This window comes from Grammomys surdaster, unplaced genomic scaffold (genome assembly GCF_004785775.1).
Source record: "Grammomys surdaster isolate TR1022 unplaced genomic scaffold, NIH_TR_1.0 126391, whole genome shotgun sequence".
NCBI lineage: Eukaryota > Metazoa > Chordata > Mammalia > Rodentia > Muridae > Grammomys > Grammomys surdaster.
In genome coordinates this window covers 16,950,177-16,967,581 of record NW_021621185.1, presented here as the reverse complement: position 1 = coordinate 16,967,581, position 17,405 = coordinate 16,950,177, and the positions used below count along the sequence as shown (strand labels likewise).

General features: G+C 38.0%; 1 protein-coding gene across 1 annotated transcript in view; it reads right to left on the bottom strand.

The window, feature by feature from the left end:
* The window catches only part of Ap3b1 (adaptor related protein complex 3 subunit beta 1), a 194,903-nt gene that overhangs the window by 136,889 nt on the left and 40,609 nt on the right, over nt 1-17,405 (bottom strand). Inside the window, exons 6-7 of the mRNA XM_028760108.1 lie at nt 16,174-16,240; nt 9,247-9,429 (exon numbers count right to left, since the gene is read on the bottom strand). Of these exons, the coding sequence (XP_028615941.1) occupies nt 9,247-9,429; nt 16,174-16,240 (250 nt within the window). The remainder of the gene's footprint in view (nt 1-9,246; nt 9,430-16,173; nt 16,241-17,405) is intronic.

Below are 17,405 nucleotides of genomic sequence, written 5' to 3'. Positions count from 1 at the left end.
TCTGAGGGTACCCAACAGGCTTCATCAGGATTTTACTGTCGCTCTCTGCTCATTTCACGTCATCCATTTCCTGCTCCACAGACTAGATCACTTAAACTGACCTACTGACCTATCTTCTAGTTCACTGATTCATTTTCTGCCTGTCCAAATCTACTGCTGGACCCTAGCAGTGAGCATTTCATCTTAATTACTCAACTTTTCACCGAGCTTGTTTCCCTCCCTCCCTCCCTCTCTCTCTCCCCCCCCCCGGTGTGTGTGTGTGTGTGTGTGTGTGTGTGTGTGTGTGTGCACGCGCACTGATCTCTATTTGGAGAGATACTGCTATTCTCTATGTTAGACATGAACTAGAAGGCACCGTGGAAGAAGAGCCGGCATCTGGACGTCAGAGTAAGAACTCTCATTTTTATCTACCATCAACACCTTCAAGTACGTGAAGCTACAATGAACTGCTGTTTTTAAATGTCAACGTTTTCATAACAAATTTTATAAAATGGAATGAGTCAGCAATGTAGATGACCACAAAGAGGCAAGTGCTACAGATCAACAATGTCCAGCCTACAGTGCAACTTCCTCTCCACAGACCAGATGCCTACTTAAGGGATCAAAAGATACAGTGATGCGGGGCTGGAGATGTGCCCAGTGGTTAGAGCACTCACTGCTCTTGCAAAGGGCTCAGGCCTAGGAGTGGAGTTCTAGGTTATCTGATGCCCTCTTCTGGCCTCTGCAGGTACCAAGCATGCTTACAGTGTTCACATATACATTCAGGCCAAACACAGAGAATAAAAATAAATAAATCTTTAAAATGCATTGCAATGTAATCAAAATAAAACTGGCCTATCCTTGAGATTCGAGAACTTTGTCAGAGCACTTATTTTTCACTCACTCTACGTTCACTATGTGTATACACATCTCTTAAAAGCCAAGATTTAAACATTCTTTCAGAACTACAATCTCTTCAAACTTACATGAAATCAGTGAAGAATATGGTAGACACTTTACTCTGTGTGGATGTACTAAAAAAATGAGAATCCAGCTGTTTGAAAAGAAGCCATCGTTTCCTGAGGCATGCATGGCTCTCTAGCCCTGTCACAGCATCTTTACAGTGGGTGACAGGTATCAGAGGGCAATGAAGTAATCCTAGCTAAGAGGAAGTGATGGAAGGTCAGAGTCAGTGGGTTCACAGGGATATGTGGGAAACACTTAAAGGCCCTCCACCTGGAGCTGAGATGCACTTCACGAACTGTAGCTTCAGTTCCCTCAGACTTGGAATGCCTTCACTCGATACACTCTCTCAAACCGTTGTAAAATCAGCACTCCAAAGGCACTGAAGAAAACCAGATGCAGTCAAAAATAACGGAGGCTCACGAGACCAGCATGGAGAGCACCTGTAATCTCTGCATTTGGGAGGCAGAAGGAAGAGACTCTCAGATTCAAGAACAAAAGAGATAATGTAGGTGGTTCAAGTCCAGCCTGACCCAGTCTCAAGACAAAGAAAGCAATGGGCTGGACATGTAGCTAGCTCAGTGGTAGAGTGCTTACTCAAAAACATAAGGTCCTGGGCTCAGCCCTAGCTCTCTCCCCAAAGAAAATAAACAAACAAATGGACTCTATTCATAAAACACAGAGATATGAGACTTTAGTACATGTACCGTCTATATCTTATACAACTCTTTAAGCTCTTGGTCAGACAAGCTTCTTTCAGTCATGAGTGACGGTCAAGATGAGGACCCATAACTGGTCACTGCTGAGATTCAGTGACTGATGAGCATCTGGTCCCAAGTGGGATGGCTATGCTAATCCAACTGAGGCCTAGAGAACCCAGAGAAGATGGAGCAAAAGATTGTGGAAACCAACGGATGGGAAGAAACGTGGTGCACACGCTTCTGGATATGGCGTGCCCCTCACTGCAATCATCAACAGACACCAGCAGCAATACCCCCCAACACACACACACACCCCAAAACACACAGCTGCTGGGGAAGAAGGGAGGGAGGAAGGGAGGGGAAAGGAGGGGAAGGGAGGGAGGGACTAGTTGAGATGAAAAGTGGGGTTGGCAGGATTGGAGAGGGATGAGAGAGGATAAAGAGGTAAATATAATCACACTGCAGTGAATACAATTATGATATTTATCATGGCTATTATGACATTTAAATATACGTATGTTAGACACAGAAGTACAGTGACTGCAACTAATTCTTGACCAGAAACAATGGACCACAAAGAATTCTACGGATCAAAACCCTTCTTCAAAAATAAAAAAATAAAAAAATGGAATCAAAATATTTTCAGCTGAGCAAAATTTAAGAATTTACACACAGGAAATCTTCTAGAAGCAACACAAGGAACTGTTCAGGTTGAAGAGAAACGTAACAGATAAAATGTTTAGAACTGAAAATGGAGGACTCTCCATTTCTACAGTACTAGGTTGATAGATAATATCTAAAACTGTTGTCAGGAAATAGTTTTTTAAAGTGTGCCTTACTTAGGAATCTTAAAAGTAACTGCAAACACATGATCACATACTAAGAGCGTCAGGGAAGCCAGGCATGGAGAAGGATACAACAGGAGATACCTCTCATAAGCCTACAGTATTATTAAACTTAAAAGAAAAAGGTGCAGGGAGTATATATTATCAAGAACATGACTATGAAACTGTCAAATATTAAATAAAAGATGTTTAAAAGCAGGTGCATATTACTTGGATAAAATTAAAACTACTTTTAACAAAAGAAATCTCCTAGGACTAAACATTCAATCAAGAACAATGAACAAAAGAATAGGGATCTTTACGTTGAATGTGCCATAAACAAGTAGAAGACAGAGCCCATCTCCCTACCAGCCCCAGGCCCACAGCTCCATGGTTCACTTGTGCTAAAGCCTTTGTCAACAGCTGTCGGCTGACACACAAACTTGTTTCATTTGTATTGTAAAAACCATATTCAATAAGAAATCCTCAGTATTTCATTTTTAAAGATTCTAAAGAACAGCAAAATCCAGTAATAGTCCACTGGTGAGATACACTACAAAATTTGTTTTTAAATTAATCTCTTGAAAAGAACCACACATACGATATGTATACATGCATATGGTTACACATATAGTGTGCATTTTAATAAGTTATTTTCTAACAATCTCTGAAAAGATATGTGTACTAAAAACACTCCAAGCAAAACTCCAACCTTAGAATGTCCTTACGCCTATCTAAGGTTCTATAAACTCAAGTACAGAAGTACAGAGAATGACAAAAGTCAACCGCTCACTCCAAGTTACCAAATGAAGTGATAATGCCACGAGAACTGCGAGCCTGGAGTCACATTCTAAATGATCATGGTGAAGATTTATTTTTAAGTTTCAAAGTAAACAGTTTTGATAATTGTTACAAATCTTCCATCTCCTAGAAATGTGAACAGAACTGGATCTACATACTGAAAGCTTTCCTGTCAACACCGAACAGCTTCATTCAGTATCAGCGTACAGCTAATGACGGGGGAGTGGGGCTCAGCTTTCTTGGGTTTTGTTTGTTTACTTGTTTCATTTTATTTTAAATAGCTCTTAAAGGAAGAAAGATTTGTATGATCTGAAGAGAAACCAGTATATTAAACCACTCTTAAGCATTCACTTTGTTTTATATTTATTTTCAAAATAAATGTATTTCTTTTGAGATCCATTATTTTTATATAAGCAACTTTATGTTAGAGACTTATATCCTTTCCTATAACAGGCTTCAATGACAAAGAAAATGCTTAATAATGTCGTATCCTTGAAAATTATACAAATTTGACCTAGAATAGAAAACCAGCTGATGCAGACTGCAAAGAGTAAGGTAAATTTAAGAAAATAAAAATGTAAATCCACATTTTAGTAGTCTCTTGAATTTATTAACCTAAAAGGTTTAATTTCCATTTTCCTGCATCAGCTTTATTTATAAAATGCCGTGCCCTATAAATATGCTGTTATTTTCTATAGTCAAGCACACTCTTAACAAATCTTCTCATTAATATGTAAATTTAAAGTCAATCGGTCTTCTCTCTGACAGCCCCATGAATTCCTAGTACACTGTATAATCGGCTTTGACTTGGCATCCACTATTTATCATCAAAGATGTCAGTTAGAAAAATTATGGAAAACGCACTGCAATTGATATGACTGCAATCTACTTTGTCAACACTTAATTGTTCCTCAAATCGTACATTTACATATAAACAGCCTAAATACTCATCTATAATGATGCAAATAAACTAAATTAAAAATCTCTTCTGGCCCTGAAGAAGCTTATTTCTATATGATGTGTTCATTTGAGAATTGACTGACAAAAATATGCACAACAGCTCACCTCAAAAAATATTTCTAATAATTTCCAAAAAACTACCCTTCAAGAATATTAACATAAGTATTCTTAGGAATTCAAAAAGAGAAAATAGCTCAGCAGTAACAGCACTTGCTATACAAACACAAAGACCTGCGTTTGAATCCTCCATACCCATATAATAAGCCTGTGGGAGGCCCTAGGTGCTTGCTGGCTACCAGCATAGCTCCAGGTTCAGTGAGAAATCCTATCTCAGTGAGATGACGCAGCCACTTACAGAACAGGAACCTGAAGTATTTTTCTGGCCTACATTCTCATACACTCAAATTCAAAGAAAAATGGGATTCTTCTCTTTGGAAGGCATATTTAATTAGAGATATTATATAATCGAGTGCTATAGACTAGGGGCTCTGAGATTACCTTTGACAGGAAACCAATAAGCAAATACAAACAATAGGTTATGTAATATAAAGGAAAGGATGATGGTCTTTAGAATCAGATAACTGTCTCTTCATCTACCTTTCCTACACAGTATTGGCTTAAGTGAACTGCTAAAATCTTTATGTCTCAGTATCTTTATCTGTAAATAGACATGAAAATTCTGACTGCCTAACATGGTGGTTTGAGTAAGAATGCCCCCAATAGACTCATGTTTGAGTACTTAATCCCCAGTTTGTGGAACTGTTTAGGAAGGATTAGGGGGTGTGGCCTTATTGGAGGATGTGAGGAACTGTGGGTGGGCTTGGAGTTACAAAAAGCCTATGCCACTCTTGTTAGCTCTCCCTGTCACATGGTTGTCTCTCAGGATGTGAGATCTCAGCTACTACTTCAGAGACAAGCCTGCATGCTGTGATTCCCCCACCAAGATGGTCATGAATTCTAACCCTCTGAAACTACAAGCCCACCATAAACTCTTTCTTTTGTAAGTTGCTTCTGTCAGGTCTGTCACAGCAATTTTAGACTCTCTCGTACCAACTTCTGCCTTAGTTACCTTTCTCTTGCTGTGATAATATACCAAGACCAACACAAACTATCCACTATGTAAGTACATCAAAATGATAAATTAGAGTATCATTTTTCACATTTAATACAAGGGAAACTAAATTTGGTGTGATATGAAAATTTCTATTTTTAGTAACTTCTAAGTTGAGATGTTAATTTTCCCACTGGCACATTCTTACTTAAGGTAAAACACCCTTGATTTATGTAGGGTATTTGCACAGTACTTATGGAAAGGATTTCTGCCTATGACTGTAATTAATGAAGTGATCAAACATTTTTTTCCCCCACTGATCCCAGGAAGGCCAGAAAGTCCTCAGTCCTCAATCAAACTATCGTTCCACTGTGTTTTCTACTGTGACAGCCTTAGCTATAAAAAAAAAAAAAAACTTTACTATAAAAACATTTAAAACATTTTATAAAACAGAAAGCAGATATAGAGCTGAACATGTCTCTGTTTCTTTCAACTGCATCTATACTGTGTTTAAGAGTTTTAGTCTTACAAAGTATTATCTTATTTTTACTAATGTGCACGAGTACATGTCTGTGTGGACATGTGCACATGAGTACAGGTGCCTGCACGGGATCCCCTGGAAGCTGCAGTTCCAGGCAGCTGTGAGCCACCAAGTGTGCTAGGAATGGAACTTCCCACTTGGGGTACTCCTCAAAGCACTGTACCTAACCACTGAGCCATCTCTCCAGATCCCAGTCCAACAACTTTTAAACTAAACTAACCAAAGGCAGTCCTAAAGAGATGAAAGCAACATTAAGACAGTCAGAGAGCCACCAGGAGTACAGATATCCCAGCTTCTTGCTCTAAGTATCTCCAGCAATCAGAACGAAGAAAGACTCAGGTAAGTTAAAAGAAGGACTGTGCTATGGGCGTGACCCAAATGTTGGCACATTCAAAGCATAGTTTATCTAGTGTCCATGTACAAAGAGCTTGTTGTGGTTTCTAGCTCTGAAACTACAGCAAGTACTGATTATATGTATCTTTCTCTCTCAAAGGTTCTTTATAGAACATTAAGAAAACACACAGATATAATCCTAATATCCAGGGTATGTTGGGCTAAACAAGATGCCGAAATAGAACTTAATCAAAGAGGTTTTTTTTCCTAAATTGAGATCAATTTACAGCATCTTACATAAAGAAATAAAGTGAAATGTTTATCCATCATAAAATTATAACTCTCAGCATAACTGAAATTAAACGGTTACCAACAACTGCCTCTCAAGGGTCAACCAATAGATTATAAAAAAATTAGCTTTTATTTTATATATTGTAAGTACTTTTGAAACTTTAAAAAAGGAGTATGATTTAAACTAATGAAAATCTACAAACCTACCTAAATGATTTTTCTCTTTCCTTTAAGTCAATGCATTTTGTCTCAAAGGAAATCGTGTGCAAGCTGCACTGAGAAGTCAAAACGCATTTAGTCAAACCCTGAGCTCCAGTATTCTGGCTCCTCAGCAACCCACACCCCGCCCACCTACCCTCCGCCCACACACTCCGCCTGCCCATACTCCACCCCCAACCGACACTACATACCTCGCCTACACACACACACACACACACACACTGCCCACACTACACTACACACGCCATACACCCACACCCTGTCCCCCCACTGTCCCCCACCATCCACCCCCATACACACTCCACCCCAATCCCCTAACACATATACCCCACCCCCCCACACACCCTGCCCACTCACACGTGCTCAGGCCCTACACATTCTGCGTGCGTGTGTGTGTGTGTGTGTGTGTGTGTGTGTGTGTATATATATATATATATATATCACAAATATACATGTAAGAGTAGAATTTAACGCATCCTTGACTTTGTATATGGTTTTGCTTATTTCATCTACAATAAGATGAAATTAAACTCAAAGAGAAAACTGAGCTATAAAACTTTCATTTTAATAAATGATACATATTTTTAGAAGATACAAGTGTGCTTTTCTCCTGTTTCTATCCACTAAGAAGGCAACAAATCATTTGCATACAGGTGCTAGATTGTTTTGAGAATAAAATGAAAACAAAATAAAAATTTTAAGTGTTAACAGTGGTTAAAGAAACAACATAAGCTATGTTTATACACACAAGAAGGCCATTTAGTCAAACAGTCTTCAAACTGACCGCTAGTCAATAATAAATTAATTTTCACAAATAGTAACACTTCTTAGATTTAAATCATATATAGCATAAGAAACTTTTATATATTGTAGAACAAGGCAACCACTTTACTTACAATGAAGTTAATGGGCTCCACAAGGAGACATTCTCTCCCAAAAAAAACCTTAAAACTTCTAGCACAGGAGGACTGTGAGGACTCAGCTCAGTGGTAGACTCAGCTTTTACATGTGGAAGCCCTAGCTTCCCCAACCCCCGGCCCCCAAAAGTAACCAGAAAAACCAACAAACTGAGACATAGTGTTCAAGGAGATAGAGATACATAAAAATGTTTTAATCATTTTATACTAAAATGTAAGTCAATGTAGAAAAATGTATTAAATACTTTACAATTATTTGTAAGCTTGTAATGTCACTTAAAATATCTATGATAATATACCCACTTTCTGAAATTTTATTTACATTTTCCTCTCAGATTAGTATTACTTTTAATTTTAAAAAGCAGAATGTTCTAAATGCTGTATAATCAGTTGGGTAGAGCTCACAACTGATTTTTCAAGTTTGTAATAATGGGGCCAGAGAGACAGCTGGTTAAGACAGCTGGTTATTGGTTAAGAGTGCCTGCTGCTGAAGCAGAGGACCTGAGTTCAATGCCCAGCTCTGACCTACTTAAGAAGTGACCTACTTACATGTGGAGTGCGTACATGCATGACCACACACACAACTGTAAAAACACATGCATGCACACAAAAATACATTTATGCCCATACATGCACACATGCAAGAACATGAAAACATACATATACAGGCACTTATACACAACACACATGTACATGTGCACACATTCATGTAAACAGATGCATGTACATGAACACAAACATATACATGCATATATACACATGCATACATATATGCACTTATACATGCATGCATGTACACATACATACAAACATATACACATACAGAAAATTAAAAATATTGCATTAAAAATAACTCAAAAGATAACTGTACTATTATAGTACTGCTTAAGATTCCTTATACAAGTTAAAATTTACATTTGATTGTCAAATAGAAACGGTAAGTCAGTTCTATTACAAACTATACAATACAATTAAAGTTTCTAAGTTTTATTGTAAAGAATATGACAAATTGTTAATAACAATCTGCCAACAAAAATAAATTCACTTTATAGGAAGTTTAACTACTGATTTCACACACTTCAAGTAAAAAAAAAAAGTACTTTGAAAGTATAAAACTGGGGAAGAGACTCAATAGTAGTTTACTTATACAGAGATCAGTCACCCTGAGTATGAATTCATGGTCGATTCACTTACCTCAGTCACCCTGAGTATGAATTCACGGTCGATTCACTTACCTCAGTCACCCTGAGTATGAATTCACGGTCGATTCACTTACCTCAGTCACCCTGAGTATGAATTCACGGTCAATTCACTTACCTACTTTTGCAAATTAGTCCAGAAGATAATAGTGCTCAAAATTGTACACTTAACTACAAGTAACCCCAAAAAAGCCCAAAAATCAAAAACCCAAAAACCAAACCCCAGGGGTTGATAATGTCACGTGATCCTGTGTGTCCTAACAGGGGCCTCTTGCCAGGTATCTCATGAAAGATTACACAGTACATATTTAAACAGGAACCAGTCACTGTCAAAACACTTGACACTCAGCAAAATGAGTTCTCACTAAAATGCAGATTCCTGATTCATTACTGTTTGTTGCACATTTTGTAAAAGTTAATCCACTCCCTCAGTCCACTTCCTGAGCGGGAAACCAATGAGCACTCACCTCTCTCCAAGGACTAACAAACTGTGTCCGAGCGTATCTTGTTAACATATGGATTATGACCACCTGCCCCCACTCTTCCACGTCAACCAGTAGGTTACAAAGCTTGCGATAATTCCTGTGAATCAGATCGATCCTATCCGGGCACACTTCTTCAAAAGCCATCACCACACTGCCAGCCACCAGCTAAGAAGAAAGAAATAGTAACTCATTAAAATACACTCTGTATCCATCCAACCTGCTAGTCAGTGGACAATAAGATTGAAAGTTCCAGTCATTGAGTTAAAATGAGTAATACAAAGTATCCTTTCCTTGAACAATACTATTAAGTGCTGTAATTAGTATAGAAAACTAACTTTATGGGAAATAAATCAGGGTTATCTTATTTTATCCGTTAAATTCTAATATATTGTACATGAATTAAATATTAATAATTCAGTTTTCTTTTTAAAACAAATGCAAGCTTTAATGTCAAGATGCTTTCTTAGTAGTAATAACATTCAGAAAGAGATTCAAGGCAACCACAGAGATACCACGCCCAGCTTAAACTGAGCTGGCCATGACTCCACAACGGGCTTACATGACAAAGAACTCAGGGTATTTTTAATGCAAGCACACTTTACATCATACACATTTTAATCCATTTGTTTTTAGCAATATAATTTATTAAGAAAATACAGTGACTGAAATGTTAGTATATCATACGTAAGACTCAGAATAATATACTGCCAAGAGGTGGCAGCTTTCCCCTAGACCAATTAATGAAATCTCAAATGTTGACTTTTGAATTGTCATGCTCTTACAACTCTTGGGTGAAACTAAGATTCCTTTAGTATAAAGGTACAAGGCAAGCAGACTATTTAGTACACAAAGTCTTCTATATGTGTACCATAGATATATGTACAGTTAGTATAATGGAGTTTTAAAAAAAACAAATTATTATCATATTCTTTCTAAACACTGGGGATTTTCCTTTTAGTATCTAAAATTTCCCCAATGACTAAAAATAAGCAATTAAATAGAAATATAACTTATTGAAATGGTACTTTTTGAAAAATATTAGCTACAATGATATTCATATTTTGAGTGTTTGTCCCTCTACTTGGTTGCCATTTAGTTTATTAATATGCAACCAACAACACAATTGGAAGAAAACAGCCCAGAATATAGACTTGCTATTATGCTAAACAAGTTTCAAGTCCTGTGGGGATTTTATGAATTACCAATCAGTATAAGCGTGAAGCTGCATTTATTGACTCCGGCCCTACCCATGGACTGGTGCCTGCTGGTCCCAGCATGTATGCACCTCAATCGAAAAAGCAAAGAATTGATTATTTGTGTGAGCTAAATAAAAATGCATTATGTGTCTAACTTCCTATTTGCTGCTGATATGGAAAGCATGTTAAGTGCATGTTTGCAACTGCACATGTTGATGTCTCCTGCATGAATTACTCTTCAAATGCAGTCATAGCAACTCACAACTGTGGTTATATGAGATTAAAATTAACAATGTAGAAGTCTCTTAAGATAACCACACTTGCAACATCAAACTATAGAATTAACGCCTATTTATGAGTCATAAAATCAATATATTTTATATACAAATCAATTACTATCATAAATAATAACTGGTAAAGAATGTTAAATTTAAAAAAATTAGGTATATCTTAAAATAATCTGTAAGGCAGCTCATTTTAAGTTTTAAATAATTTTCATTTTTTAAATGCTATCTAAAATCAGTGGTTTTTAACACAGAATGAATTTTTTCAGATGGTGAGATAGCAACCAATGGAACGGGAAATCAGTTGCTGCAGGATATTAAGTTATCAAGTCAGAGCAATAATCAGGCAACTGTGGGGCACTAACACACTGCAAAACACCACGGTACCCCAGGAGGGAGAGAAAGTCATCAGTTAAGTACAAACAAGGGTTCAGGAAACACTAAAACAGGAAGAAAGTAAAAAAAAGAGCATTGTCACGAAGCAGCAATGACCATTCCAGAAACTTGCATCACTGGATTGTGTGATTGTTTTAAACAATCTGAGAGCTTCTGATAAACACAAGCCGAAGAATTGATCATTTGGGTCTATTAAATGTTCAATATCCATAAAACATTCAGAATTAAAATAAAATGATCTACTTAGATTTTAAAACCAAAAATATTGGCTTCCAAAAACCAAACAGTTCATTCCCATCTCACTGTGTCAACAGCAGCTCTCCACAGAGTGGGAATAAATCACTCCAGCACAGCTGCAAGGAGCTCGTCACATTCAAATGCAGCTTTCCATTTATGTATTTTTTATATTAAAGCAATAAACGTGGTTCATTTATCTCCCCTTGGTTGCCACGTTTTTCTGTGCTGTTGCTATGAACTTCAGCCATTAGCTGTGCTCCAAGGTAAACTACATGAACCATCAACAAAAGTGACATCCCATCTACAGAGTTCATATTTTCTCTAGATTATCTATGCTAGTTGACAAGCTGGTAATGAAAAAAATCACACTAAGCAAATGGTTCCTCTAATAACAATAAATTTTCTATAAAATTATGAAGGGTACAAAACGTTTCCTTGCATCTATTTTGTCATGAATTCTAATGAACATTACAAAAATCTGAGTGCTGGGTCATCACAAGAAGTGTATCACAGTTTGATTGATAAGATGGTATAAGTTAGCCAATCCTGCCAAGATTTTCTTCCCTTAAATTAATGGCTATCCAACCTGTCCTAATCATACAGCCCAAATGATATTCCCCTTCTTATTTCAATTTTCTCGAGGCATGGAAAATAGGAAAGATCAGTCATTTATCTTCTAATAGCTGGATAATAGATCCATCACAATAAAACATCTGCACAAACTCAGGGGTGGGCTTTCTTCTTTTCCCCAGAACAGTGAGGCTTTTACCAGCATTAAATCAGTAACTTAGAAAATGGTACCTTGTCCCTACAGTTTAGCTATAAGTTATCAGCCTATTCATTAAACAAAGTTCTGTACCTCAAGTCAAGGAAACTTTGAGTCATCAAAAATTCATAAAGGACTCCTCTTTTTGGAAACCATTCATGTCATTTATCTTCCTGAGAAATTTAAATGCTTTGATGAGGTTTCTTTAAAATTAACTCAAAAAAAACTGAGCATCTTCTTGCCTTTGAGACATTCTAAATATCTGGTTTTGTGTTTTAAATGCTCAGCAAATATGAATTTCTTTATTTCAAAGAAAAATAAACAAGCGTTATAGATTTAAGAATGCACTTATAAGGAAACACTTGGCAAGGTTTGTAGTAAACTCGATTATGCTAACATAATGAAAGTACTGAGTCCAGGTCTTGTAACAAAGATTACGATAAGAAACACTGTAACCACTGACTGAACATGACAAATATATAGGCAAAGTATTCCTTTCTAATTACTGACTGCAGGTGTGAGCTTTCTAAATGTCTCTGTAAACACAAAGATGCCTTCAAATGATTGTAACCTAAATGACATTACCTTTTTTTGTCCAGCTGTTACCAAAACTGTGTGCCTGGATCCAAAGTGGTTTCTTTTTAAAAAGCCACACGCTTGTCTTTTTGCAGCCATAGGCTTCTCACACATAAATGGCCTTCAAGATCTCATTTTAAAACCCCTCCATAGGCTAAGTTTTAAATACAGTGGTATCTTTCATATCCTGTACTTTCAGTAACACAAAAATCATCATTATAAAGATCACCATACTGGACCAGCGAATAAACTCAAAATGAAGAAATGACTAGATTGGCTCATTTGATTGGGAAATTTTTAAATGTATGTAATTTGTGATTGTTAATTTATTAAACTTTATTTTGAGACTTTCACACACATACACTGTGCTCTGACACTGCATGTTCACTGTCCTCTCCTACCCTCCTCCACTGAAGCCTTCTTCCCAGCAAGCCACCCTCATACTTCATGAAGATTGTTCCCCCTGGAGGGAGGGGAGGATTCTTTCTTAATTTCAGATGTCAATGTTAACATTAAAATATGGGGAAAAGTGTACCTATCCTCTCTTAATAGTGTATCACACACAACAACAAAAAAAAGTATCAGATACTAAAAGCTAACCATCAAATATCAAACACCTACTAATGATACCTACTATTCAGTATTTTTCCTTATTTTGGAAATAAACAGTCAGGAATCAATAGCTGGCAACTGAATTCACAAGAAAGTGTGTCCACTGTACTCCTTTCTGACCCATCTACTTTTCAGTTAGAATATTTTTTAACACCTTATTCTGTGGAGTCAGCTGAAGATTGTGCATATAATAGCTATTTCAACTCAAAACAACTTCATGAATTAGAAACCCTTAAAAGACACCGTGGAACATGAAACAAACTCAATTCTAATAGCTAAGACTGTAGTTCAGACCCATGATAATAAGATGCAGCCTACCCAGCAGGGTGTGATCCCAGCACGTGGGAAATCAGGGGAGGAGGATCACAAGCTCAAGACAGAAGGGTTAGCAGCAAATTCAAGGCTAGCCTGGTCTTCAGAGCAAGCCTGAAGCCAACAGAAAAAAACAGAGGGGAGGGAGCAGATACCCTCTCTGGACCAATAAATGCACATGCAAGATTCTCTTTTAGGATAGTCTTCAAACTGTACTTTTCTTTTTCTTCTCATCTTTTGCTGTTGTTGTTGTTTCAAGACAAGATTTCACTGTGTAACCCTGGCTGCCCTGGAACTCCCTCTGTAGAGCAGGCTGGCCTCATACTCACAGAGATCTGCCTGCCTCTGCCTCACTAGTGCTGGTATTAAAGGTGTATACCACAACACCCAGTTGTCTCCAAATTTCTGTTAAGTTTACAATGGAGCAGAAATAGTGGTAAACTACATGTAAACTAAGGAACTGCTCTAAGTCTCAGCATTCTCCAGTACTTGGCAAATATCCTATGGACAAAAGAAAACAAGAACTTTTAAAACTACAGTGAAGCTATGTGAGAACGGATAACAGGCTTCCTATTTGGATCCCTGAAGCAGGCAACAGGCTTGTCATATAATGGACAAAAAGCAGCAGGATTCCCTCAACTTACTCAGGAAGTCTGGCTCTATCTGATACCACCTATATGTCAACTATGCACAGAAGAAATACAATGAAGATTTCTAATACATTCTACCCCGAAGAGGTTTAGATAGCTTAGGGATGGAATCCAATAACTGCTATGCATAACTATGACAACACAATGATACTGTCAAGATAAGCAGTGAGGAAAATAAAGGATATGAAGTATTTAGTAAAATACACATTTAGTGCTAATAATAACAAACGGGGAATGGAAAAAAAACACACAAGAAAGAAAACCAAGTAAAACATGAGCTAGGAACTCAACTGATTCAAGTAACACAGCACTAAATGTAAGTGAATCTCCCGTCCCACTCAGAAGGCAGTTACTGTATGATTTAATTAAAAGTCAAAAGGCATAGAGCATCTATAGCCTACCTATAGAAGACAACTAGATTAAAAAGTACAACCTCAATATGGAAGATGGGAAAATCAAAGTGTGAAAACAATCATGAATTAGAATGACTGTAAATCAAACAACAGACATTATTACTAAATATAAAAAGACAATTTATTAATAACAAAAGATAGTTATTATAAACATACATATCAATATCAGAATTCCTAAGTAGGCAAAGCAAGCACTGATAGAACTGAAGAGAAACTCCAACACCCCACTTTTCAGTACAAACAGCAGGCGTGGGCCAGCAAACAGCTCAGTGGGTAAAGGTACTTACCACTCAGCCTGATGACCATCACCTCAGTTCTAAGCCCAGAATGCCTCAAGATGGGAAGAGGGAGCCAAATTTGCAAGTATTCTTATGACCACACACACACACACACACACGGCATGGCAGCTGTGCCCACACACATATATATGTATGCACACATACAAAATAAATAAATATAGTCCTTAAAAAAAAGGCACAACACCAACAAAGAAACACAGTTTGAACAACACAGACCTACTAGACATCTATGAAACACTCTAACAAAACAAGAACACAGTCTACTCAACTGAACACTGCACATGGACAGACCATGTAGGAATCCATAAACTAAAGGAGCCGTAACATAGAGACCTTCTGGGTAGCGGTCCATGATCCGGAGCACAACCTATGAACATTTCCTAAGCAGCTGAGTAGTAAAAAGTAGATACAGAAGCCATAGCTCCGACACCAGCAGACCGCCTCCAAGCCACCTGATTCCTTAGTCTTGTCACTTTGCCAATGCACACATAGACTGACATGGAGAGGGGACGCCGGTGGACACGCACATTCTCAAAGGATTACTCATTTAATCAGAGCTGTATCTCTTATCAAAAACGAGCCTTCTTCAAGTATGAGAATTTTTTGGGAACAAACATTTTGATAAATGTTTTAGTATGTTTAGAAATTTTCCAGAAGCTGGGAATGACAGAATATGCCTGTAATGCTGCCCCTTGAGACGCTGCGGTCACACTGCTGTGAAGTAGAGATCGGCCTGGGCTACATGAGAGCCTGATCAAAAACCCAAGGAACCAACAAACTACAGCGAAGATGGGTGAAGAAAGAACATTCTATTTTACATCTCTGTTTTATAGTTTGTCTTTAATACTTGTTTTGGTTAAGTTTAAGTTTGTTGTTGTTGTTGTTGTTATTTTGTTTCTAGACAGGGTCTCACTTGGTAGTTCTGGACAACTTGGAACTCGCTATGTATACCAGGCTGGCTTCAAACTCACAGAGATAACCTGCCTCTCTCTCTCAAGTGTTGGGATTAAAGGTGTGGACCAATATGTCCAGTTTTAATACTTTAGACATGAGCTTCACTAAGCTTTACACTGCTATGGAATAGAGAAAAATGGTTCTAACAAATCTACCCAGGTAAATCATAGTAAAATCAAACACAATTTCAGTGGCATTAAAAGACAGTACTCACTGTGCTCTTATCTTTCAGAAGCTTCTCGATTACTTCAATTAACATTTCCTTCTGCTCTGGATCAAGACTAAAATGTTAAAAAAATTAATAACAACAAGTAAGTCCCATGTACTTATTGCCCTTAATTCTATCATTCAGTGGCACTCATCACTTCAAGAGAGCTAAGGCGTTCTGAGACAACTGGGGGTAGGGGGCAGGGGGCAGGGGGCTGCTAGTCAGTAAGTCACGCTCTAACACTGCTCAGGTAACTAAACCACATGTCAGTCACTTCCCAAGCCAGCCGGAGAGCTTTAAGGAATAGATGAAAACACCTGACTGGAAATCCTTTTTTATCTCGGGGGTACAGTGAAGGACAGTAAAGTGTTTTTAACTGTGGGTGTGTAACTGCCAAAACCAAAGGCACATTTCTAAAGAACACCTAACTGTGCTCTCCTGCTAATGGGGACATGTGTCACGAAGCTGTCATCTAAGCCCAAGGGTGGGTGTGAGACTGGACTGTGTGAGAACATCGGGTGGGAATGAATCAGTGCTAAGGACGGCAAAGAGGGGACAAAAAAAGTGGATAGTGAGCTGTCCCCAGGTGGCCGTTAGGTGCACTTTTAAACCGTTGCTGTGACTCTACATTTCTGTTTTAAAAGGAAAATTTTAGAAAAGGAAAATAAAAGAAAGGTCTTTGTTACATACATTGATTCGGGGGTGGGTGGGTTCCACATGTGCCGAGACATGCATGTGGCAGTCAAAAGACATCTGACTACTGCACAGGGTACTCTAGTCCCAAATGCACACACTTGCTGATTCCATACCTTTCCATTCTTTAGCACACGGCTGAGAGCACACCAGAAACAAGCGTGGTCTCCACGGGGCTTGCAGAGCAGGTGGTGGTGACAGAAAAGAGCAAATGCTGTGATACACAACCTATGTACATGGTGTGTTCTTACAGACACCAGGATATTATATGATAAGGGCTAAGATATCAACAGCTAGAGAGATGGCTCAATGCTTAAAACTGGCTGCTCTTCCTAAAGGACACAACTTCAATTCCCAGCATATGGCTGCTCACAAACCCATCCTTAACTCCAAGCCCAAGGGATCCTTTGCCCTCTTCTGGCTTCCACAGGTACTGTGTGCACATGGTACAGATAGAAATAGAGACAGAGACAGAGACAGAGACAAAGAGACAGAAACAGAGAGAGAGAGAGAGAGAGAGAGAGAGAGAGAGAGAGAGAGAGAGA